This window comes from Vigna unguiculata, chromosome 4, assembly GCF_037176805.1.
Source record: "Vigna unguiculata cultivar grain cowpea cultivar isolate G323 ecotype 2 chromosome 4, ASM3717680v1, whole genome shotgun sequence".
In the NCBI taxonomy this organism is placed as follows: Eukaryota; Viridiplantae; Streptophyta; class Magnoliopsida; order Fabales; family Fabaceae; genus Vigna; species Vigna unguiculata.
Genome location: NC_140795.1, coordinates 2486047 through 2510495, shown reverse-complemented (window position 1 = coordinate 2510495; position 24449 = coordinate 2486047). Strand labels below are relative to the sequence as shown.

Here is a 24449-nt window from a genome sequence, read left to right as displayed (position 1 = left end):
GTTAAAAAGCCAGCAGAATCAATTGTATACCATTATATATTATTGATTGACTAATGTATCATAAGCATGGACGTTTATTGGTAATATCACATATATATAGTTGTATCCATTGGCATGCCTCGTACGTGCATAAATGCATCAACGGTAACAGGATCACGTCCTTCACTCTAATCAAGAACCTGTAGACATCAGTACATGAAATATATATATATATATATATATATATATATATATATATATATATATATATAAGGTGTGAGAATACATATGATGATGGATGTAGATGTCCATGCATGCATATGGGTCAGTTGCATGAAAAGGGTTGCGTGGTGTTGAGTCCACAAATGGTGAGTGAAGAGTTGAAGATAGCTTGTGGTGTTGAATTGAATCTTTGTGCAGCAACGTCTAGTGCACTGCAAACGGTGGCATTAATCGGTGTAGTATCTAAGAGATCACAGCCTAATGGGTCATCAGAAATCTCAATGTCGCCGACAATGTTTTTGATTGTCTCTAAGATGAGAATCATAGGGTTGTTTTGAATACGTCCTGGAATGATGTCTGAGCTAACCATGGAAGACCAAAGAAGAAGAACAACAACAACAAAGGTAATGGATTTTGTTGTCTCACCCATTTTCATAGCAGATTCAGAAATCACACCTTCATGCTCTCAACTTCATTTGCAACACAATTTATAGACCAACACTTCTTCTTCTTCCTTTTTCCCTTCACAAATGCTGCTTCAATGATGGGTGGGCCATGGCTGGCTAGTCTACAACAAAAAGTAAAGTCAAATATGTGATCATTCTACTTACGAAAACACCTATATATGGCTCAAAAAATTGCAGATCCGACACGGTGTTTTTAAAGAGTGTTTAATTAATACTGTAGGTTTTTTTTTTTAAAAAAACAAAAAAAAACTGAAGTTACCAAAAAATGGTATTTTCGAAGGGGTGTTGTGTAAATAAGTCAGCGAAAAAAATTATAAAAGCTAATAAAAGAGTTTTTCTTCTTTTTTTTATGGAAAATGTGTTTTCTTTAGTTTTTCCTTAAAAAGAGAACCAGATTCCAAAATAGTATACCAAGTTTAAACTCATTTTTTTAAAAACAAAGTCCAAAATAGGAGAAATTTGGAGTAAACTGTTTAATTTTTTAAACTTAATTATAATTTTTTTAATTTGTTTGAATACATTTTTATTTGGTTTCTCTTACTAGGATTAAGCCAATTCATTCAAGGTCTAATAGTTCAACTTCAGTTGGATTGGAGTTAAACCAATATTATAAAATTGTTACAATAATCAGCTTAACTTCTAAAATACATATATAAATTAAATATATGTATTTAAATTAAAATTTTAACAATATTTATTATTAACACTAGTGTAAAATAGGTTTTTTATACCGGTTAAAAAAGGCTTTTTATACCGGTTCTAGCATAGGTATAGATGTAGGCGGTATAGAAGGTTTGATCTTTCTACATCGGTTTCATGACCGGTATAAAAAATTATTTTTTATACCATTTCTAAAACCGGTATAAAAAGTCCTCTTGAAAATGGAAAGTTATGTAAGAAAAAAACGACTTACTATACCGATTATAGTTTCAACCGGTATAAAAAGTTATATATTTTACACCAAGTATGACCTCAACCGGTATAAAAAGTAATTTATTATTTTTTATGGAAAATTTGTTTATGCTTCCTACCATATACCAAACCTGTATATAATTACCCAAAACATCCAGAAAACAAATCTCATTCAATCTAATATTTGCATGAAATAGAATCTAATGTTTATATGAAATATAATACCACTCCAAAACAAATTACTATATAAGTCATAAAACACCTAACATCATCTCATATAAACACTTAAAAGAAACACTTAAAAGAAACGAAGCCCACTGCTCACGAACTTCCTTCAAGACTCCTTGATTCATTGGAGATGTGTCATTGAAAATCTACACAATGAATAGTTGAGTCAACAATCTTTTAGAGATAAATACTTAAGATGTGATTTATAAATTGTACATATTACCATATCCCAGGAGTCAACAATGTTTGCAGATATGATTCTATGCATGTGCGTCATGGTATAATATCCACACTCATAGCTTCCCGGTTGACGTGAGCACTACAAGTTAAATTCATATAATATCATAAATTTGATAATTGTATTTCAATAGTTTGAAGATTAACTACTTACAGTGGGTGCAATGAACTGCAACTTCTTTCTAGAACTGATTTGTTGTCCCTGCAACCTGGAATGAGCCTCAACCGCTCTGTAAAATTTAATGTATATTAAAATTGTGCCTAATAAGGAGCTTAGTATAATGAAATTATATAACACAAAATAAGTTAATAAAAAAAACTTACGCTTGTAATGTACTTTTAATTTTCAAAGTGTTAGGCTTCTTGTGTAATGAACACAAAAGAACCACAACAAACTTCTTAGGAAGAATTACCAGCAACTGCCAGTGACCCCTACAGATTCAAATACCATTATATACAATTAAGTTTTACATAAATATAATTTAATGTATAAAAGACATTCTTACTGCTGCAAATAAGGCGCTAAGTACACTTCTTTTTTCCCAACATCAAATGCCTCTAATAGGTACTTTTGAACCTCTTCACTTTTATTCCCAACACCTTGAATGGCAATAGGATCAATAAATCCATATATGTGATCATTCTTCTTCTCAGTGCATCTACGATGTAAATACCTTAAACATTGAAAATAAATAATATAAGAATAGCATATTGAATATATTCAAACTTCATAAAAGTAATAAAAGTTTACTTACAACAACCAAAGTTGTATTACTGATATACATAACATATCAGTGCCAGAGAGAACTTCAAAAATATCCTTTTGACATATAAAAAAAGGGGTGTTGAAGGTCCTATTTATGGCTTGGGGAGGCATTTCCAATTGTATAGGTTGCAAGGCGATAGTCGCTGCCATTGCACCAAGTCGTTCTAGAATTGTCGGTTGTGGTAACGATTCATTCACATATTCCTTTTCTTGTACTCTAATCTGCTATACATATTTAAAGTATTAAATAACATTAGTGTACACCGATGTAAATACATGCATAATTAAAACAAGTAAGGACAATTACCTCCTTTGCAATTACTTTTGCTAATCTAATTGGCCAAAGGATAAAATTTCCAGGGGCCTGCCCCACTGTCTTAACCTCTTGAGTGGGCACTGGGACTCGAGCAGTAGCATCTCGAACATCTACAACCACTACTCTCATCATATCATCTGCAATGGTAGCATGATGTATGGTTGACCCCAATGCATACATTTTACCTATGGTAACCAAATAATATTTGTAAAATAAATAAGACAATATAATTAGGCTAAAACAAATACATGCAAAGGATTCTTATAATATGTGTGATATCGTATTAAATTCTTGCAACTGTTGTAGATGGATGCTTTTATTTTAGGTATATGACAGAGGAGAATTAATCAGTGAAAATGGCTTAACAAATAGGTTGTGTTTTAAGGTACTAGGTGGTTATAATTAGCATGTATTGCTTACCAGTGGTTGGTATAATATATAATATGTGAATCTAAATTTCTTGGTGATAGTAAAATTTTACTATTGGTATGTAGAAATAAAAAACAACACATCATGTATAAAATAAAATATAAAAAAAAAACTGCAAAGGAAGCAAAGTTAACATGTTCTTTAAATGTATACCATGTTCTTTCGTAAAAATCACTTCCGAATAATGTATTTAACATGTTCTGCTTTCACAACATACCCAGTTGAGCAATGAGCACCCACCCAAAACTCCCTTATGGCAGCGTGTAATTCAGTGCTGGTTCACAAGTTTCATGCATTACTGATCATGCTGGTTCTTCTATTTTTGTCCTTTTGGAAGCAATAAATATCATCTTACTTTAGTTTCTTCTATTTTTCAATTTGGATTCAATTAGATTAACTAAACCCCAAATCTAAATTTTGGTGTAATTCAAGCAATGTTAAAATCTGCTTCGCTGCATTTAAGAATCACATCTATTCTAAAAATCGAATTGTTAATTCATACAATTCTGACAGCCATGAACAAAACAATAAAGACTGTCTGATATAATTCAGAATAATTCATGGATTTAGCATGTGAAGAAGAATATTCGAAGAATCATATAGAAAAAGTAGAATACAAAAGTTACCTGAAAGCAATGGATATTAGGTTATGGCTTCAAATCAAAACTTCTCCAATATAGAAAAAGTAGAATATAAAAGTTACCTGAAAGCAGAAAAATGCTTAAAATTCAATATTTCAACTAATCCAAAATATACATGAATCATAGTTTTTTAAACAGTGAACAGGAAGAAAACGTACCAATAACACACACAAGTTTATTGGCACAGAAATAAATGGGTCAAGTTAGAATGTTCTCCCACAACCCTTCGTTGTGGTCATCACGCATGGCATGAACATCAACTTCTTCTTCTTCTTCAGACACATCAACACTTGGCATGTCTATCAATTCACCATGCCATATCCACTTTGTGTAGCTCTTTAAGAAACCGTCACAAAGAACATGCTCCCGAATAACGTTAGTTGGTAGTTTTCTCTCATTCAAACAATTAACACACGGGCAGTAGAATCTTCCATTATTATCCGGAACATTCATATTTGCAAATTCAAGAAATTGTTCTACTCTATTCTCATATTCATTTGTTGTGCGTATAAAATTTATCCAACTCCGATCCATTGTGAACTCAGTTAAACACGCAGTCCAATCTGTGAACTCACCCTACACCATTAATTATAACATAACATCTCATTTGACTTTGGAACAATTCACATAAATGAATTCTTAAAAATGGAACAGAAGAAAAGAAAGTGGCAAGAAGCCATATGAGATAAGGTTCAAAAATAAGGACAAAATTCACAATTATGCGTGTGATCATTTCTAGTTTTCTAGGTAAAAACTGCATGCTACCATACACACATAAATCCTACATGCCACTTACCTCCTATTATTCACATATCATGCAAAGAAAAAAATGAATAAGACTTTGCAATTGAAGTACAAACATCAAAATATTAAAACATACACTGAGCTCATTAATTAGATTTGATGTGTCAACAAAATACACTGCTCATAATTTCATTGCCTAAGTAAAAAATTAAAATGCCAAAACCCTTTGAAGCTAAAGTAAAGAAAGAAGGTTAATTATATATGACTATACAAATAATTCAATGATATGATTTTTCCATTTTATCGGATGTGTTCCAATATATAGTCATACCTAAGCATTATATCCTAAGCATTAAATATAGTTAGGAAGTAGTTGTATCGGGAAAATGCTAGTACCTATTAGTCATACCTATCTTTGTACCTAAATATCTATCAATGATTTTCCCTATACACATTGTGTCAGAATCCTATCAATATAAATGAGAACATATGAGTGGAGTTTTCAAGCTGTCTCGATTACTCTAAAATATAGTCTCTTTTATTTATCTCAACTGTAACAATTTATGAGAACACAGGCATGATACACAGTTAATTTGAAATCAATATTTAAACAAAATATAACCATTTGCTCATTGGTCGATCCTAAAACAGCATGCCATTTATCTATTACGTTTCTTTTTCACTTCAGGATGCCTTTGCTTTAGAAAGAAGAAAAGCCAAAATGCTCAACTTCTCAATTGCGTATGGAAAGACTCCAGTTGGCTATCAAGGGATTGGAAGGTACCTTGAATTCTGTAACTTATTGTGAAGGGCTTAAATAGTTTACAAGTCCCTTCATTATTGATTTGGTTTTCCAAACAAAGTTACACAGTTTTTTCTCAGGTTTCTGTGAAAGAGACTAGGAGAACAGTTGACCTTTGGTACAATGACAGAAAAGAAGTGTTGAAATGGCAAGAAGAACGTAAAAAGGAAGCTTATGAATTTCAAAGGGTGCACACATTGCTAGGGCGAGCCTGGAGGTTTCCGGAGATAGACCTAGATCATAGCTACCATAGAGGTCATATTGAGCGAGCTGCTATCAATACACCAGTCCAAGTCCGCGATCTTTCAAATACTTTTATACAATTGTCTGCAACACTCCTTTTCTGTTTGTCACTGTTCTCAACTTTGATGGTTAGATATAATCTCAACTTTGATGGTTAGATATAATAAATATAGACTGTACCAATTCGGTGATAGCAGTCCTACCATGTGAAAAAGGTGACTTGCTCTTACTAGAGAGGGTTTAGTAAAAATGATAATTTAGTTTTTGAAAAGATTCTGAATAAAAGAAAAGAGGTAGTAAAAGTGAAGAAAATGAAAAGAATAATGTGACATGCATTAGTTCGTACAGGGAAATAAAAAAACAAAAAGTGGGAGAGGAGAAAAATGGATAGGGACATGAAAAACAAAAGAAAAGAGAAAAAAAGAAGTGATGGAGATGGATTGAAAGATGAGAGATTGGGTGGGTGGACAAAATCAAACTCCTCTATCCCTATTGTCTTGTATTAATCCTAGTGATTCCAATGTCCTTATTTTTGTTAACTCTGTGTTTGAAGATTGCAGTTTTAACTGATGCACAAAGACAACTTCTTCTGCATTTTGGTGGCTTTTCCAGAAATAGTATACAGGACTTTTGGCGAACAACCCGATTTAATGAAAAATGAGTTAAAAACTTACATCCTAATAAAGTTTAACAACTAAGAATCAAGAGAAAGTGGAAGCAATCTTTCAACACTGAAAACTGACAGGGATGGAGTGTAGTGTAGATAGCCTTTCATCAATGAAAAAGTAAGTATAAGCACTATGACAATGTTAGATGTTCATGATCAATGTAGGTTTATTTGTCTTACTAAACTCAATTTGGTAATTCATGTTCTGCACTTTAAAATCAAGTGGCAAGTTATTGGGGAAACCAAGTGTAACATTTGTCATCCTACATAATATCTGCTGCTGAAAGTTATTTCATCTCAAAAGCAATCATTTATCTAAAATCATGTTAACTATTATTTCCACAAGACGCAAGAAATCTTGATAAAAACATGTGGAATGATAATAACCAGTTACGTACCTCTTTTATCCTTTTCCTCAATCCATAGAAGCTCTTTGCAGAAACAACCTACCCTAAATTATTTGCAAAAACAACCTAACCAAGCAAAAATAGGAAAAACGGGAACATCAAACATAGTAAAAGCAACAAACCCAACAAATAATAGGAGAATAGTGATATTGCCTGAATGTGACAGCAATGGAGGTGCGAAACATGAACAGAGGAGATCAACTCCAATGGAGGAGCGAACGCAAATGATGACAGAACCGCGAACGACGAATGCGAATGGCGAATGGCAAATGCGAAGGGTGAACGACGAACGGGAAGGGCGAAGGGCAAACGACGGACGGTGAACGGCGAACGGCGGATGATGAACGGCGAAGCCAAACGACAAACGGGAACGGACCTCAGCAGCAACAGGCCAACACTGGACGGAAACAATGAGACCCAATGTTGGGAGTAAATGGAAATGAAAAAAAGAGGGAAGCTTTGGAAACGTGAAACATCACTGAGAAGTGGGAAGGCTAAATGAAAAATCGAATATTCTATACCTATTATACTTAGAACAATTATAAAAAGTTTTATTTAATATTTTTAAAATGTCACTGAATCACTTTTTATACCTATTTTAAGTCCAACAGGAATAAAAAAATTCATATTATTCATAAAATTATTATGGTCTCTCTTTTTTATGTCTAATAAATTTGAACAGGTATAATATATAGGTATAAAAAACTAATTTTACACTAGTGTAATCAGCAAACACATTCGGTTTCGTATATTTACTTTTTTATTATATTAAAATCATATTATTTTATTATTTTTATAAGTAATTAATTGAAAAATATAAAAATAATACAATTTATATATATATATATATATATATATATATATATATATATGTATACATTTTTTGAAAAAAATAGTAAAAAAGTTATGTAGTGGTTACTTTTAAAAATAAAAACAATTTAGTTATTTGAAAATAAAGATAAGTTATTTAATTACTTATTTTATTAAAAATAAATTATTTTTTATTTATTAAAAAATAAAATTATTTAGCAAAAGATGATACAGAAAAGATATCAAATAGTGTATTTTCTTTATATAGTGCTTTAAATTAATTTTTATTTATTTTTTAAATAATATACTACTAAGTATTTTTTTTTTAATTGAATCAGTTTAAATGAAATTTTCATTAATTTTAGCAAGTATAACCAATTTTTAATCCTATTTTTATTCTTTAATATGTTTTCTATAGGTAGATTTTATAATTTCATTTTAAGTTACTTAGTTCTCCGATCAAAACCAATTTTCAAAACAAGAGAGTATGAATTTTCTAGGACAAAAACACATGTTTGTAGATATTTGCAAATAAAATCATGATCAATAGTTAGTACCCATGGATATTTATTATTCACAGATAGAGAATAACGATTATTCTAATACTCATTTATAAATGGATCGAGTATGAGTATCATATTACTAGTACCTGTAAAAAATTAAAATTAAAATTTAATTTATATTTTATGAAGTTAAATTTAATTAAAAATAAAATAAAATATTTATTTTATTAGATTAAATTTAATTAAAATTAAATTAAATTTTATTTTATTTTATATTTTATATTTTTTATAATTTATAATTTATTTCAATTTTATGTAAAAAAATTATAAAATATATTTTATTTTAAATATTCGCAGGTATGCGAGTATCTATGAATATTCACGAGTTTTAAAAAATTCACAGATATTTTTTAAATGAGTACCCAACATGTAAGCCAATGGATAGTAGGTGCATATTTTTTTTGTCCTGGTCGGATAACAGGTATACATTATCTATATTGGATCTGACCCATTGTCATCACTAATCAATATCTTCATTAACACCAATTATTTCATTTTTCACTCTAATATCTCTTCTTGTTCATACATAAATATTCATTAAAAGAGTGTTATTGCTGATTAATTGAATATGTTTGTGCCTGTTGAAATTTTAAAACACGATTTAATAATGGAAAAAAGAAGAAGAGAGAAACATATTAACAATCAATAATTTTGTAGTAGTTGCCACGTTATTGAGGGTATCTTAATTAGAGAGAAAGACAATGGTAATTAATACACAATAACAAAGACTATTCTCATAGTAATTAGGCATAGTTTGTGAAAATGTTTTTATATCATATTATTGCTTTTAGGTTGATTTACATTTTTTGGAGATGATTTTTTAGGTTTCGGTGATTTTAGAGTTGTTTATATATTAATTTTGCTTCGCTTTGTTAAATTCATTCCAATTATAACTTTGTCGACAATTCCAATATGATATAGTTTGTAGAAAAAGATGTAAAAAGATGTTAAATTTATATTGTACTTTATTTATACTCTTATTATGAGTATGCTTCCCAAAAAAACTATTTTTTTTTTCTATTGACAGACTTAGATTTTCTTGCTGATACAAGTTTAACCTACATAGACATTAGAAAGTGTTTGAAAATTATTATATAAAATGATTTTTATTAGATAATGGTAGTTCTTCTTGTCTTGCAACAGAGCTATATTCACACTGGTTGTTCTTTCTTATAAGAAGAATGTTAGACCAAGTCGTTTAGGATGCATAATAAGATTTTTGAAATGTTTTTTCTCCTTAAAAAATATTTTACAAAACTTTAAAAGTTCACAACTCCCAAACTACTTTAAATCCTTATTGTTTGATAACTGTACTTTCACACCAGAAATCTTTTTACACTAGAATTTTTCACACTTTTATTTTTTTATTTGAAAATACAAATGTTAATTTTTGCAAAGATGAAATAACAGGAAACAGTTAGGGCATGGATGGAGGATGACGAGGTTGTCTATTAGGAGGTGGAAGACTAGGTTTATATGGCGTGCCAAGCTTGGGTGGAGGAGGTGGACTTGCCATAGGACCCAATTTTCTCATCGTCAGTTCTGCAAATTAAGCAAAATCACGGAATGTTATCAATTTCTTTCAACAAAATTTTTGTATTTTGTGTTCGATGAAAATAACACCGATATATCATATTATAAGAAAAAATTATCAAAATTTAAATATTAAAAAATTATTTCTGGATGAAAATATATACCAACCTGCACAAACCGTAGTAATCTGTGCAATGAAAGGGAAGGTGATTATTAGCAGAACAAGAAAAGGTACTGATATTGAAGAAACACTGCATAATCCAGACATTTCTCACTGTATGTTAGCTAAAACCAAATTCATACACCAGACTGCTTCAGAGTCATGAAATTTATAGGTGCCATAGAAGCAATGGAGTCGATGTTTCTTTATTTGTTTATGGAAGAGAATGAGTCGTATGTTTGACTTTTTCAATGATATATCTACAGAAAATATAACTCAAATTAATAATTGTGTTGTGAAGTTATTGGAATTTTCTGGGAGAAAACAGAATAAAGAAACTTTGATTATTTTTGACTTTTGGTGCCTGATCCAAGAAATATTAAGCATGGTGCTTTAAAAATATTTTTTTGACTTTGTAAATTGTCAATGGTAAATAACAATGATGAAACTGTTCCTCATTTTACCTCCAGGCTGTTCCAATTTCTCTTTTACAGTTACACTTTTGTCAACCCTAATAATATTGTAAACTTTTTTATTTACTTCATAAACCTTTTGCATTCTCTTTGTAACAAGCTTGTTTTCCTTATTTGCATTTGCATTTTTAAATGCACAATAGGGTTGATGGAAATATATAAGAGAACGGAGAAAGAACAATTGGATTTCTGATACTAATAATTGCAGTAACAATTGAGAATTTGAGCTTTTTTTGTTTTGTTATACAGTTTATTTCGCAAATTTTGGTGAAATTCCTCAAAAAAATAACTTAAATTTTCAAGCCAAGTTTTCAGAGGGATCCTGAATTCTTTATTCATATTGGTTGGACCATAAATTTGAATTATCAGACTGAAAAAGAAAACTACAAGATAGGAAATTAAGTGGTAACGCCTACAAAATTCCTAATCATTTGACTAAAATTAAAATATATTATTAAAAAGAATTTAAAGCCCCAGTTATTGAGAAGGTACGGTCTGACTAAGTCTGATTCTCAAAGAAACTGATTAAAAAAAAAAAAAAAAAAACCTTGATTGTGGTGTAAGGAGATGACACCATATGGATGTGTTAGAAGAAAAGAATGGTGGAGTTTGACTATTTGCCTGAAATGAAATTAACCAAGAACATGCATTTGATTTAGAAATTTTGATGGAAAAAATGGAAACAAGTCTTCTGCAGTTCTGATAGAATGGAATTTTTAAAAGATGGGTTAAATATGTTTTTGGTCCTTCAAGTTTCAGTAAAATCTGGAATTGGTCCCTTTTCGAAATTTTTGACTAATTTCGTCTTTCATCTTTAGAAATATATGAATTTAGTCCTTTTAATAAGATTTTGTTAAGTTTATCTAAAGTTTCAAGCGTATTTCATGATAATATTTGAATTGTTTACATTGTTTGATTCATTTTCGTTTGAATGTTAACTCAAATATTATCATAAAACACATTTGAAACTTCAAATAAACTTAACAAAATTTGATTAAAAGGACTAACATTTCTAAAGATGAAGAACTAAATTGGTCAAAAGATTTGATGAGAAACTAATTCCAAATTTCACTTAAACTTGAGAAACCAAAAACGTATTTAATCCTTAAAAGATTAACGAGTTTCAACTAGCGTTGAATCTCTGGTTAAATAGAGTGGTAGTTCATTAAATTTTGGATGTGATTACCCTCAAGGAAAATATAACATATGGTGATCATAGATTATAATCATGCCTAGAATATTAATATAACAAAATCTGAGTTATTCCTACATCTCGGGAAGATTTTATTCTAAGGAACTATAATCAAATAAAAAACAATATATTTTTTATCATTAAATATTTTAACAGTTTTTGTACTAAAATTGTTTAATAAATTTGTAATAACAAAATTTGTAAAAATTAATAAAAATTAATATACTTAATATTAAATTTATTGAATTCATATTCTAAATTAATAATTTAAAATTGAACCAAATGAAACTAGACTTTAAATTTATGTTTGATGCAGGTAACTATTTGATAAAAGAAAAATTAAACTGCTGGACTTAAAATTAATAATCTCTTAATTTTTTACGTGAAAATTTTATTGATGTTTTGACAAATTTTGAAAATATACTACATTTTTATCTCATTTTGTGTAAAGTGTTCTATTATTAATTTAAAATAATTTTTTGTCGATAAAAAAAAATTAAACTAAAAATAAATGTATAAAAATTTTGCAAAACTAGTTTAACCTTTAGCACATTTATAATTATGATATTATATATAAGTCACTCCTTAATAAATTCTCTTTTGAAATACTTTATGTTACTTCTTTAAAAATTAAAATGGAATACTGTACTTAATATCATAAACCATTAATGTCTTAATATCATTCCTAATAATAGTCATCTTTGAACTACTAAAAGATGTTACATATTTTGAACATAAAAACTAGTAAAATATGGTATTGCTGGCTTTTCAGTATTCTTAAATTATTATATTATATTTTCCTAATACTATTAACTCGTACACATCAATTAATTTATAAAACATTTTCATTCAACTTTTTTACATTTTCGTTTCTTTTTAACTTGCAAATAAGTTACTTTTCGTTCATGTATAAACTTATTTTATTTTTTCTTTTAAAAAATATTTTGAAAAAATTTATTTAGTATATTGTTATTTTTAGAATCATACTTTACTCTTGAAAACCCAAATAAAGTAAGAAAAATATATACGCAAACCCTCAACCTAACTTTTATTTATAGAATAAAATCATGAATTCTGTTTAATTTGATAGAGTTCTATTTTCTTACATATACAAGTTTAACAAACTATATTTATAAGGAAAAATGGATTTCTTGCATGTTTAACAATTGTTGCGCGACTCTAAACTCATAATTGTAATTTTAATTAAATAATAAATTAATATTTTTTAAATGATATAAATATATGAATTAACTATATTATTATTATATTTAAAGTAATATGAATAATTTAATCTCCAGTTATATATATATATATATATATATATATATATATATATATATATATATATATATATATATTTGGTTATGTTTTAAAGAAGACTTCACATAACACATATGATAACTTCGAACAAATAAAAATAGTAAGAGAACAAGATAGAAAACCTTAAATAAAAGGAAAAAGTAGAATATTGAAAAAAAATAGTGGAATATAACTCTGCAATAGTTATTGTGTCATGGTGTTTTTATAAAAGTAAATTTTTTACAGATATATTCTTAAATTTTAAAAATTCTTGCTACGTTCTATTTATACGGGGAAAAAATTGAGAGTAAACATTTTAAAAATATAAATTTTTATTACTCTCACTTTACTTCAATGTTACTTAATCGTACATACACATGTCATGATTTGTTTTTTAATTAATAACACTTTTACAATTGCTTCTCGATTCACAGTGTTTAATATCCTCAATATTTTTCTTCAAATTTCTTTCAAAATGAATTTATCTTTTAGATGATTGAATTTTCTCCACTATAGTTTGGGGCAAACTATTTTTAATCTAATCGTCTTGAATCTCACTTACTTGTATAGTATCTTTCAAGGTGTTTAGTATATATCTTTCAAGTTTTTTCCATTTTTATATTTAATACATATTTATTTAAGTCTCGACATTAATTTATTCCCACCCAGAGACAATATCTCAACTCAACACACATTATAAATACTCAAATTTTATAGTGAGATATTTATAATATTGTAGTTAGCACTCATATTTCTCAATTAACACCAATTTTAAAATGACACATATATAAACCGTAAGAAAGTAGTATTGCATAATTAAATAAATTATAATTTTTTAAATACATTTTCCAAATACCTTTTTTTATGAAATATTTTAATTTTTTTTGAGGACCAATTTTGGGCCAAGACAAAAATAGGAACAGCCCACCTTCTTCACCTTCCTCCTCTTCCATTAATGAGCAACCGACAAGTTTTGAAGAGTTAAATCTCTCCTTGCTTCATTCATCTTGATTTTTTAACGTTCCTTTCATAACACCACCTACATTGCTAACCCTACCTCCATTGTTTTTATCGAACATATTTAATCATTATGTCTTTTCTAGAAATATTTTTATTCATTATTTTTTTTGTCACATAAAAATGTTTGATAATCAATTTTAAATATTCAAGTGTATAATTACTTAGTTTATTATGTAACATAAAATAATTTTATTTTTTTAGCTTTTACTTTGATTTTATTGTAAAAATTCTTCTTAGTCTACAATTTTTTTTCTCTCATTGATTACTTTTTATATTTATATAATTATTTTTTTTAATTTCACACTAAAAAAATATATCTATATAAAGTTTTATTTTAGTTTGAAAATAAAAATATGTATATAGAGGGTTCCATTATTGCTATCCTTGGTTGAGGGAATTGAACAAGTCAATGAAGTTGTAAAGGACAAGTGAATGCATTTTCTAGCATTAATATTTTTTGTTGCATGTTTGATGTGAAAAGACTTTGCATGCATGTGAATCCATAAAATGAAGGTGCCCTTACATCCGCGTCATTATTCATTTGATGGTGGGACAAGCCCTGCACGTGCTGCAATTTGTCTCATTTTACAATGTATTTTTCCCCTCACACAGTATATAGACATTAATTCAAAGCCAACTTCCCAGTTTCAAATCTAGAAATTTGGAAAGGGGAATTCTTTTTATGCATGATAAATCGTATAAGAGAAGTTGATTCATATACAAAAATATCAAAGTAGAATGATACTATAATTCATGATTTATATTTTTTACTTTTTGATATAATTTGATGTGAATTATTAATTAATGTATCATTATTTTATTTTTAAAAAAAAATTAATAAGTCACACTAAATCATGACAAAAATAAAGAATGTGAGTTAAATATAAGAATTAAAGTATAACTTTTCTTTATTTAATGAGTCTAGTTTGTCAGGTTTAGAGAGAGAGTTTTACTGTGGAGATACAACACCAATGATAGATCTGAGCTCAACCACATAAGACATTAACATCACTCTCAGTCCAAAATCTTAAGAAAATGGGTTTATGAGTCTTTATTCTTATGTAGTGTTCTACTTTCTCATTTCTAGCTGATGTGAGACTTAAACTCACACTTGGATTCTTAACAATCTTTCCCTCAAGTGTGAGTTCCTTTGACCACACACATTGGTACACTCTCCTTTTAGTGAAAACATTCCCAATCACGAGTATTCTTTTTTCTGTCCTCTTATGTACTGTCGTTCTTCTTAACGGGACACGATTACCTGAAATCCTTGCTAGAAAAACTTTTAATACAAAGACCATACTGCACTCGTCTGAACCGATTTTAACCATCTCACACTTGGATTCTTAACACAATACCTACAAAATGGTGCAAAGAAAACAAATACTAAATTACCATAAAAAAAATATTGAGAAAATACCAATTTTAATAAAAAAAAAAAAATCATACCCTTGATTCCTTATCTCAAAAAAATCCCAACCATTCGTGAGACACCTATATGCAAACACGACAAAACAAATATTTAAAGCGTTACTTACATTTTTCTCATAGTTGCAAACGAATTAATTAGATTCCATCTCCCGTTTTCCCAGGTACGATGAACATGTTGCTATCTTCTATTCAACTGTGTCTCACTTCAAGAATAAAAAACTACAAACAAATAGCGTTGGTTCTCCTTATAGCTATATACACTCCACTTTTATTTATTTTATTCGAAATAAAATAATGCTTTTATTTTATTTTTCTTTTACAAAACACTTTCGTCTCCTTTTTCACGATTCCCCTCGATGATACTACACACAACCTCTTTCTATTTTCACTCTCTATTTACGTCATTTTTTCTTTATTCCCATCTCACAATGTTTTAATTTGAAAATATTTTTTAAAACATCGAAGACATTTATTTATTTATTTATTTCATGTTTTTGTTGGACTTTAGTTTATGGCATCATTGATGTGAATTGAATTCAGTATTATATCTGAATAAAAAAAGACTGAATAAGAAATATTAATTATATGTATTCCAGGCAATGACTTTTTCTCCTATATGGAACAAAAGGTGATAACATAGAATAATGCGTGAAACTAATGCATAATTGAATATCATTCCAATGTTCCAAATAACACTATTTGACAGTTGAAATGGTTTGATATAATAAGTAGTAGTAATAATAATAATACGTTACGTGGAGAAGCTGGTGAAGTCTTTGGTCCCTCATGAGAGGGTATACCCACCAACTGCTAAAGCCAAAAAATATAAAACAAATCCTTCACTTTCATCCCACTTGATTCCCTATTTTTTTTTTCTTTTATTATATACTATACAGTACGGATTTCGAAAAATGATTACCGAGTAAAAAATATAAAATGTTTGTTAGATTACTATCAATTAAAAATTTAAATCACATATTGTCAAAAATGTTGTTAATTTGCACGATCAATGCATGTTATTTTTACCCAAAAAAAAAAAACATTACTCATTTAATTTTCAGTTTTATTTACTCTCTTTCAATTCGTTTATGGCCTTTGTTTTGTATAAGATATTTCATGTTAATGGTGGTGAGAGTTTAACTAAGTTTCCACTTCCCCCTTCTAACATCATATATATATATATATATATATATATAGCTTACCTGGAACCCTTATCAGGGGCTCTTGCCAGGAAGACTTTCGATACTAGGACTATACTGCACTCGTCTGAGCCGGTATTAACCATCGGCTCTGATACCACTTGTCAGGTTTTACAGAGGGGGTTTCACTGGGGAGAACAACACCAATGAGATCTGAGCCTAACCACATAAGATATTGACACCACTCTCAACCCAAAACCTTAAGGCAATGGGTTTATGGGTCTTTATTCTTATATAGTGTTCTACTTTCTCATTTCTGGTCAATGTGGGACTTAGACTCACACTTGGATTCCTAACATATATATATATATATATATATATATATATATATATATATATATATATATATATATATATATATTGACTTTTAAAGCAAAAGGCCTAGGATGCCAATTGATGATTACAAAGTTTTTTTTTCATTAGACATAATTAATCTAATTAATTAAGTATTCAAACAACGACCATAACAATAACAATTTAAGCTTAAATAAAGGAATGCTTACATATTGATCTCCCTTTATGATTGTAAATCAAGTCCTGGTTGAAAATTCTATCTGCTGGAGATGCAAATCTATGATTGAGAGTCACAAAGATGGTACATGTGGGTTTGGTTCAGGCTGAAAATTATGTTTTATTGGAATGTAAAGCTATGTTAGAACATCATTTTGTTCATGATTGTTTGTATAAGGGTTAGAGCACCCCTTAAGTATTTTCTTTAATTTAATTTAATTCTTTACTGATAAAAAAAAAAAATTTAAAGTCATTTTATCACTTTATGTTTGAGAAAAAAAAAACTCTTCCCGCATATAGTTTGAAGTTTAAAATGATTTTGGAATAAAAATTATTTAAAAAAATGTAAAATTTGACCAAATTTAGAAGACTCGGTGTGGTGTATTATTACCTTTTAAAAGATAAAAAAAAAGTTGGAAAAAAATAATTTCAAAATGAACATGATATTTTGATTAATAGGTTTCGTATAAAAGATTATTTAAAAGATTTAAATCGACATTTTGAAAACGAAAATAAGAAATTAAAAGTATTACACAAATTAAACTTGTGAAGAAGAAGAGTAAATCCTATCCTACTATAGTAATTAAGATTAATTACTAGTTGATAGATAAAGATTCTTTTATGCGATTTTCGTTACTCTTCATCTTTTCAAACACATAAAATATATATAATCAACACGTTCATTAGTATTTCACGTGTTTCTTCCTTGAATATGTTTAAACCATCTAATTAATTTTGTGACAACATTTTCTCATTAGATTTTTCGCATGCCATTATTCTCATATGTTTTATTATCTTCTTTCTTTGATGTTGTTCCTTTAAAGCTCAATATTTTCAACTATATATAACATGGTTAAGCAATTAGTATTACAATAAAGTATTGCGTTTGGTATAGCTATTTTACATTCACAAGTCATCTTTAATATATTTAGACAGTACAATAAATTATGTTTGAGTTTGGTATCCACTTTATAGTCATAAGTCATCATTGACACAATTTGAGTCATTTTACAAGTAGTTAGTGGATGACATCTTTATTAATTATTATATTATTTTATATAACTGATTTCTAATATTTAAACGTAGAAACTTGTAATATGATATTTTTTTTTTCTCTTTTGACTTCTCAAGTTACATTTTCTTTTTGTTTCTTACTAAAATTCAATGTATATACATACACATGTTACTCTAACTTGGTAAGAACTCTTCGCTTTAGTTTCTTTATTTTCTCTCTCTATCCACATGTAAATCAAATCTGAGTCACTAGTTTTCTGACTTCAGATTAACTTTTTTTATGCCAAACCAAATGCTTCAACTTTTTTGAGCAGTGAGCAGTGTTTAGACACAAGTTCATGCACGTAATATCTCAAGAGTCAAAAAAACAACTTTTTTATTAAATTAAATTACTAATATTATGAAATAAATTACAATTTTGAAAAGACGTGTAAAAGGATTCATCCACAACGAGAATTTATTACTAAAGTCCAAATTTTTTTACACGATTGCTGCAATGGTCTTTTAGTCTTATAGCATGTTGCAACAATACTCCAAGAAGTAGTCTTACTTATGCCCTGCCCAAAAGACAAAATTAAAATTAAAATACTATAAAAGCCAAAACAATTGAGGAAATTAATTTAACTTCTGGTTATTGGATTTAGAAATTTAATTTAATTTCCTAGCTAATAACATATCAGAAAGTACACAAACTGAGATATCGTTCATCAAGAAATCAACTTCGAAATTTACACGAATCCAAAACAAACACAAACAAATACAATTTCGTGAACGTGTCTCGCAGGATTAGAGAGTGAACATCAGAAACATCAGAAACATCGTACTAAATACAAATATCCTAGTCGAACCATGTGGTTGCATGAAGATCTCTGTTTGTAATTTTGTGCAGAAGGAAGAAAAATTCTATGGTGGATCACATGATGGAGCAAGAATCAGGGCAAGAATCATAATATACTACTTGGGGAGGGTAAGGTGGGTAGTAATAAGGTTGATAGGGCACATAGCATTTGTGACATGTGCACCCCTTCGGGCATGATGATGGAGGAGTCTTATTAATAGAACAACAACCATTGCAGTTTGAGTTGTTGCAGTTGAAGCATAAGTCACAGTCCCCATCGCACTTAGGGTTCTCACACTTAACGCAAACGACGCAACACTCGCCATTGCAGCTGCTGCTTTCACAGTTAAGGCAGAACACGATATCAACGTCACACTTACCGTGACAACTCGAACTGCGGCACTTTTTGCACAGAGCAGCATGCAACATCTTCTTCAGCTTCTCTTCCTTCTCCTTCGCCTTCTTCTTCTCCTCCTCCTCTTTCTTCTTCTTCTCCTCCTCCTTCTTTTTCTTCTCCTCCTCCGCCTTTTTCAGATCCTCCACCGTCACAATCACCACCGACGAGAACTTCTTCTTCAGCTGGTTCACCAAGCAAACCATGTCCACGTTTACGCCGCTCACCGCCACGCGGTCGCTGTCGTCGCCGTCCAAGGCTACCGTAGTCACACCTGAGAGGTTTAAGACGAATATACTCAATTTTAATCTAGATTTTTTGAACAATCACATGCCCTAAGATGATCATTTCTCTATTGGTTTCTACCATGGAGTTCACATTTCAAATTTACACAAATCATATTTAATTACATGGTATATATGTAAAGATTGACAAACATCATGATATTTTTAAACCACATAATAATTTAAGAACATCTCCAATCCATCAGTTTTAAACTTAAAAAAGATTGATAATTTGAGAAGAATTTTTTATTGAAATATTTTGGTGTGAAATAAAATAATATTAAATATAAAAATATTTTTCTATGGCTCTCCTATTAAAATAAAATTTGCGGAACTATCTTAATAATTTTATATATAATGAGATAAAAATTAAGATAAGACTCCCCTTTTATATTAGAGATTAACTTAATACTTAGCTAGTATTTATCATTCATTTTTATTTTGCTTTTTTTTTTTTTTTGTGTCACTCCATTGGTATTCATTTTATAATTCATATACATGGATAAGCTTAGTTAGTCTTCTAGGAGTTGTTCATTTTAATAAACTTATCTCCGAAAATTCTGTAAAAACATATGCATCAGTATAGATTAAGATGAGTTTGTTTAATTTTCAGTAGAAAAGAGTGCAAAAATTAGCTAACTAACAAAGTGTTTGCTTTCTTCATATAACAATCTGAACTCTGAGAACTTCCGTTTCATTCTAAGATTAGAATTGTGAGTTTCCATAAACATATTAAAAGTTATCAAATAAAATTCTAAACAGCACGGTTTTCATATGGATGATATGATTATTTTATGACTCTGAAAGAAAACTTCTTTCAATATGAAGCGTAACAGGGATTGTCGTGTGATGTTCACCTGGTACCTGTGCTGCAGTTTTCAGGGCTTTGTTTCTGCATTTGTCACAGTCCATTTTCAGCTTGATAACTATTTTTTGCTGTATTTATTACACGTGTTGTTGTGTAAAAGTTCTTGAGGAATCATCAGAAAAAGAAAAGAAAAGGACAGAAAAGCAAAACTAAAACCATTGGTTCATACCTTCATGTTTGCTAAATTGAATGAAAAAGGCAACTTCTCGCTCTTGTAATCGGAAACAAAAATCAAAGGGGTGTGTGTCTTGGTGTTTGTCTTGTGCTTTGGAACTGAGCGATACAATGGTTTATATAATAGAAATAATAATAATATGAGGAAGAGATTATAAAATAAGTTTTTCAACGAAAAAAAATTACAGAATATGCAAGTCTTCATTGACTTGAATGAATTGGCTGGCTGGCTGGCTGAGAAGGACATGTTAGCTACTTGGTTAGGCTTGGAATTGGTCCACCAAAACTCACATTATTCATACTCCTCAACATGATTTTATTTTTATGTCTAATAATCAAGTTATGTTCTTCAATGTCTTAATTCCATGTTCAAGTTTGACTTCATATGTCGTTAATTAGTTGCTTTTATATGGTTGAAATTATTTATAGATATTTAACTTAATTGTAACTTTTTTTACACGTTAAAGTTTAGAGCTAAAAGATTCTGCATCATAGTTTTTTGATTCAGACTTTTTGTTTATGGCCAAAGTGCTATCTTGTGGTTTATACATTCACTGGGAGATAAATCAGTGAAATTTTTGTAAATAAGTATTATGAGTTCTTAGTAAAACTCATAATATCGTACATACATGTAGCATACGATTCGTTTTAGAACACGAACAACATAATATCTCTTCGTTTTCTACTATAATATTTCGTCTTCTCTGTTGTGTTGCACTGTTTTCATTCTCCCACAATTCGTCCAACACGGAGTCACCGTTGTTTGCAGCAGCTACAGCCACAAAAATCACCCAACCGTCACCTCCGGCACAAGGCTACCTTCCAGTACAAGGTTGTCACCTTTGCACCTTGGGGTTGTATTTTTCTATATGTGTTGGAAGTATCACATCAACTAGACATAAAACCAATTTATAATTATGGGTATAAAACTCACTTTATAAGTCAAGTTTGTAGAATTAAATTAAATCTAAAACTTATTTCTCTTAACATGATATTAGAGTCTATCCTAACAAAATTTATTATTTGTTATTGGATCTATTATTCCACCTCGATCAAACCGTAGAATTAAAGTTTAATTCTTAACATGAAAATAACTTCTTTTTGTTTTAACGATTTTGGATATATCATTTTCATCCCTTGACAAACAGAACATAACTTGGGGATTTAACATTGAATTTGGGTCTTGATAAGAGAAAAGTGTCACTATTAGGAGTCTTATATAGTTAGGAGACATGTGTTTGACTATAAATTTTCCTCTGTTCTTACGGGACCGGAACTTTCCCAACACTTCTTGCGTTGCCTACTTGATCTCAAATGTTCACCTCTTAACTTGTCGACTTAGATCTATCAAATCAATGTTCGGTCCTCGGTTTGGGAGGGGCAGTGAAGAACAGTGAGAACAACACCAAGGTCGTTACACCATATTAAAGGTGATTTGATTGGCTTTTATTTAAAACTCAGTGGAAAAAGATTTTATTTCAGAAATTATGGGAGTCATGACCCTAAATTCAGCTATAATACTTTATCTACACAATGAACATGTAGTGAATTTCACATTGAAGATGTCCAATCTGTATCACAATAACATTTGATGTTGTTTAGGTTGTTTCATGGATAAAATATTAAACCAAGACATATTGTTTCATTCATGGATATCGGTGGATGTAAATAGTGACGGATTTTCACTAACAATTTTGAAAATTTTTGGAAACGTTAAAATTTATATATATTTAATTATTTTCTCTAATATAATAAAAATATATATTAAAATCTTCTTAGATATTGTTTTTTAGAAAAATAATAATTTTGAGGATGTATTTGATATATTTATCCCATTTTAAATAAGATTTTTTAATTTCATCTCTTTGATTCATCATATTTTTTCATATCTGAGAAATTAATATGAAATTTCTCATATAAATTGAATCATTAGTATATCATATTTTAAAATAGGTGAAAAAGTTGAATTTGTGTTATTTTTATATTTACAGATAACTTTTCTTTTATTATTTTAAAAATTGAATTTATTTTTTATTATTCGTTAATATTAATATACCTATTAAAAAAATTAAAATTTAAAAAATAAACTATTAAAATTGAAAACGAATTATGAAAAAACATATTACCGTTAACATTTCCTCTTATTTTTAGAAAAGGCTCATGAGAAAAAAATATGTGTATACTGAGAAAGACTCAGAAGTTTTTGAATAAGAATCCCAATAGAATAAGGTTTGAAGAACCCACTAGTTTATTATAATATGTGTAGAATACCCACACTAATACCATTCCTGTGAGTAGGAGCAAACAGATTTTCAATTGTCGATGGAACAGAATAAATAAATAAATATTATATATATATATATATATATATATATATATATATATATATATATATATATATATATATATATATATATATATATATATATTTATTGTGGTTTCTCTGCTTGAGAATGACATGTTAGCTACTCTGTTAGGCTTCGAATTTCTCCACCAAAAAAACACATTCAAATAACCTACGCCAAACATTATTATTTATTTATTTTTGTATCCAATATCTATATCTTTTTAATCTCATGATGAAGTTTGTCTTAACTGCTTTCCAATCGTTGATATTATTTATACTTCTTTAATTTATAATAAAATGTGTTTATATCTTGACCCTGGAGTAAGCAGGTCCACTATGGTCGAAGGAGATGTGATATATATAATATATATTGTATTTTGGCTTGTTATGTCTGTTTTGAGATTTATATGGAAGAGAATCGATAGTAATAATAAGTCATAAAAACAATTCATATAAAAGATTTCAACATCTTGTTCACATATAAAACTTTCAATTCATAATTAAATTCTTAACAACCGATATAACATATGAATTCTAATCGGTGAGTAACACAAACAACTTAAATAAAGAAAGGGATGGACTAAAATAGTTTATATGAAAAAATCTTGTATTCACAAATTAATATGTTTCTATGTTCTTGATTTTTAGTCATTTAGATGCCAACAGCATAATCAGTTTATGAATCATCCTACTTTTCTGAATCGAAAGCAAAATATTATTTTAGCATATTTAGTTGGGTTTGATAGTCGTCATTAATGCAAGAATATATTCATTTAAGTCTATGAAGATATATTATGAGTCTGGTTGTTCTGCTGAATCTTTTTAAATTGTCTGAGGATTAAAAATACATTATTTTAATATTTTTAATATTTTTAAGATAATTTTAATATAATTTAAATTTGTAAAATTAATGATCATCCGTGTATTTAAAAAATACAGTAGAGGAATAATAGAAAAAAATTAATAAAAAATTCAAACTCGCTTACCATATCTCTTTTTTCATTAAAGTGGTATTTTTGAACCAAGATACACAATTTGCCTGAGGAGTAGTTAAAAGCTTAGACATATGCACAATATTCAATTATTATATTAAAAGGTTGGTGAGTTTTAAGAATAAGAAGTGTTCACATATATAGAAAAAGATCCTATTTAGTACGACTTGGCAACAATTTTATTCTGGTTCTTACTGCTGTCAAAACTAATATGCATTATGATTGTGGGAATACCAAATCAGTAGTTCTGGTTCTGGTTGCTTTCAAAACTAATATGCATTATGGTGG

The 24449-nt window shown here is 28.9% G+C and overlaps 2 protein-coding genes and 1 long non-coding RNA gene across 4 annotated transcripts; all 3 read right to left on the bottom strand.

Moving 5' to 3' along the window:
- Positions 1 to 651: 651 nt before the first annotated feature.
- Positions 652 to 3307, bottom strand: LOC146886635 (uncharacterized). Its single transcript, XM_085672596.1, has 8 exons — positions 3119 to 3307; positions 2801 to 3033; positions 2552 to 2719; positions 2370 to 2477; positions 2200 to 2275; positions 2032 to 2127; positions 1848 to 1954; positions 652 to 769 (listed from the first exon to the last, which is right to left on the bottom strand). Exons 1-8 carry the CDS (start codon positions 3305 to 3307, stop codon positions 652 to 654), a joined length of 1095 nt encoding a protein of 364 aa, XP_085528722.1.
- A 6408-nt stretch (positions 3308 to 9715) lies between these two features.
- On the bottom strand, positions 9716 to 10437 carry LOC146886634 (uncharacterized). Its single transcript, XR_014994305.1, has 2 exons — positions 10135 to 10437; positions 9716 to 9975 (listed from the first exon to the last, which is right to left on the bottom strand). It is a non-coding gene; the product is annotated as an uncharacterized LOC146886634 (long non-coding RNA).
- Positions 10438 to 18614: 8177 nt separating this feature from the next.
- On the bottom strand, positions 18615 to 20970 carry LOC114181326 (heavy metal-associated isoprenylated plant protein 16-like). Of its 2 annotated transcripts, XM_028067754.2 has the most exons (4): positions 20818 to 20970; positions 20638 to 20716; positions 19483 to 19770; positions 18615 to 18821 (listed from the first exon to the last, which is right to left on the bottom strand). In XM_028067754.2, the coding sequence occupies exons 1-4, from the start codon at positions 20821 to 20823 to the stop codon at positions 18811 to 18813; spliced, it is 384 nt and encodes a 127-aa protein (XP_027923555.1). In that variant the 5' UTR covers positions 20824 to 20970; the 3' UTR covers positions 18615 to 18810. The 2 variants fall into 2 exon arrangements, with proteins under 2 accessions (XP_027923555.1, XP_027923552.1); XM_028067751.2 differs by lacking the exon at positions 18615 to 18821 and having other exon boundaries at positions 18949 to 19770.
- Between the last annotated feature and the right edge of the window lie 3479 nt (positions 20971 to 24449).

Excerpts from the sequence above, each read along its gene's own strand:
- LOC114181326 (XM_028067751.2), bottom strand. Across the intron at positions 19,771-20,637 it reads AACTGCAGCACAGGTACCAG|GTGTGACTACGGTAGCCTTG; the intron begins GTGAACATCACA and ends TAAACCTCTCAG.
- LOC146886635 (XM_085672596.1), bottom strand. The coding sequence starts at position 3,307 with ATGTATGCATTGGGGTCAACCATACATCATGCTACCATTGCAGATGAT. Across the intron at positions 2,720-2,800 it reads GTAATACAACTTTGGTTGTT|GTATTTACATCGTAGATGCA; the intron begins GTAAGTAAACTT and ends TCAATGTTTAAG. Across the intron at positions 2,276-2,369 it reads ATTAAAAGTACATTACAAGC|AGCGGTTGAGGCTCATTCCA; the intron begins GTAAGTTTTTTT and ends TAAATTTTACAG.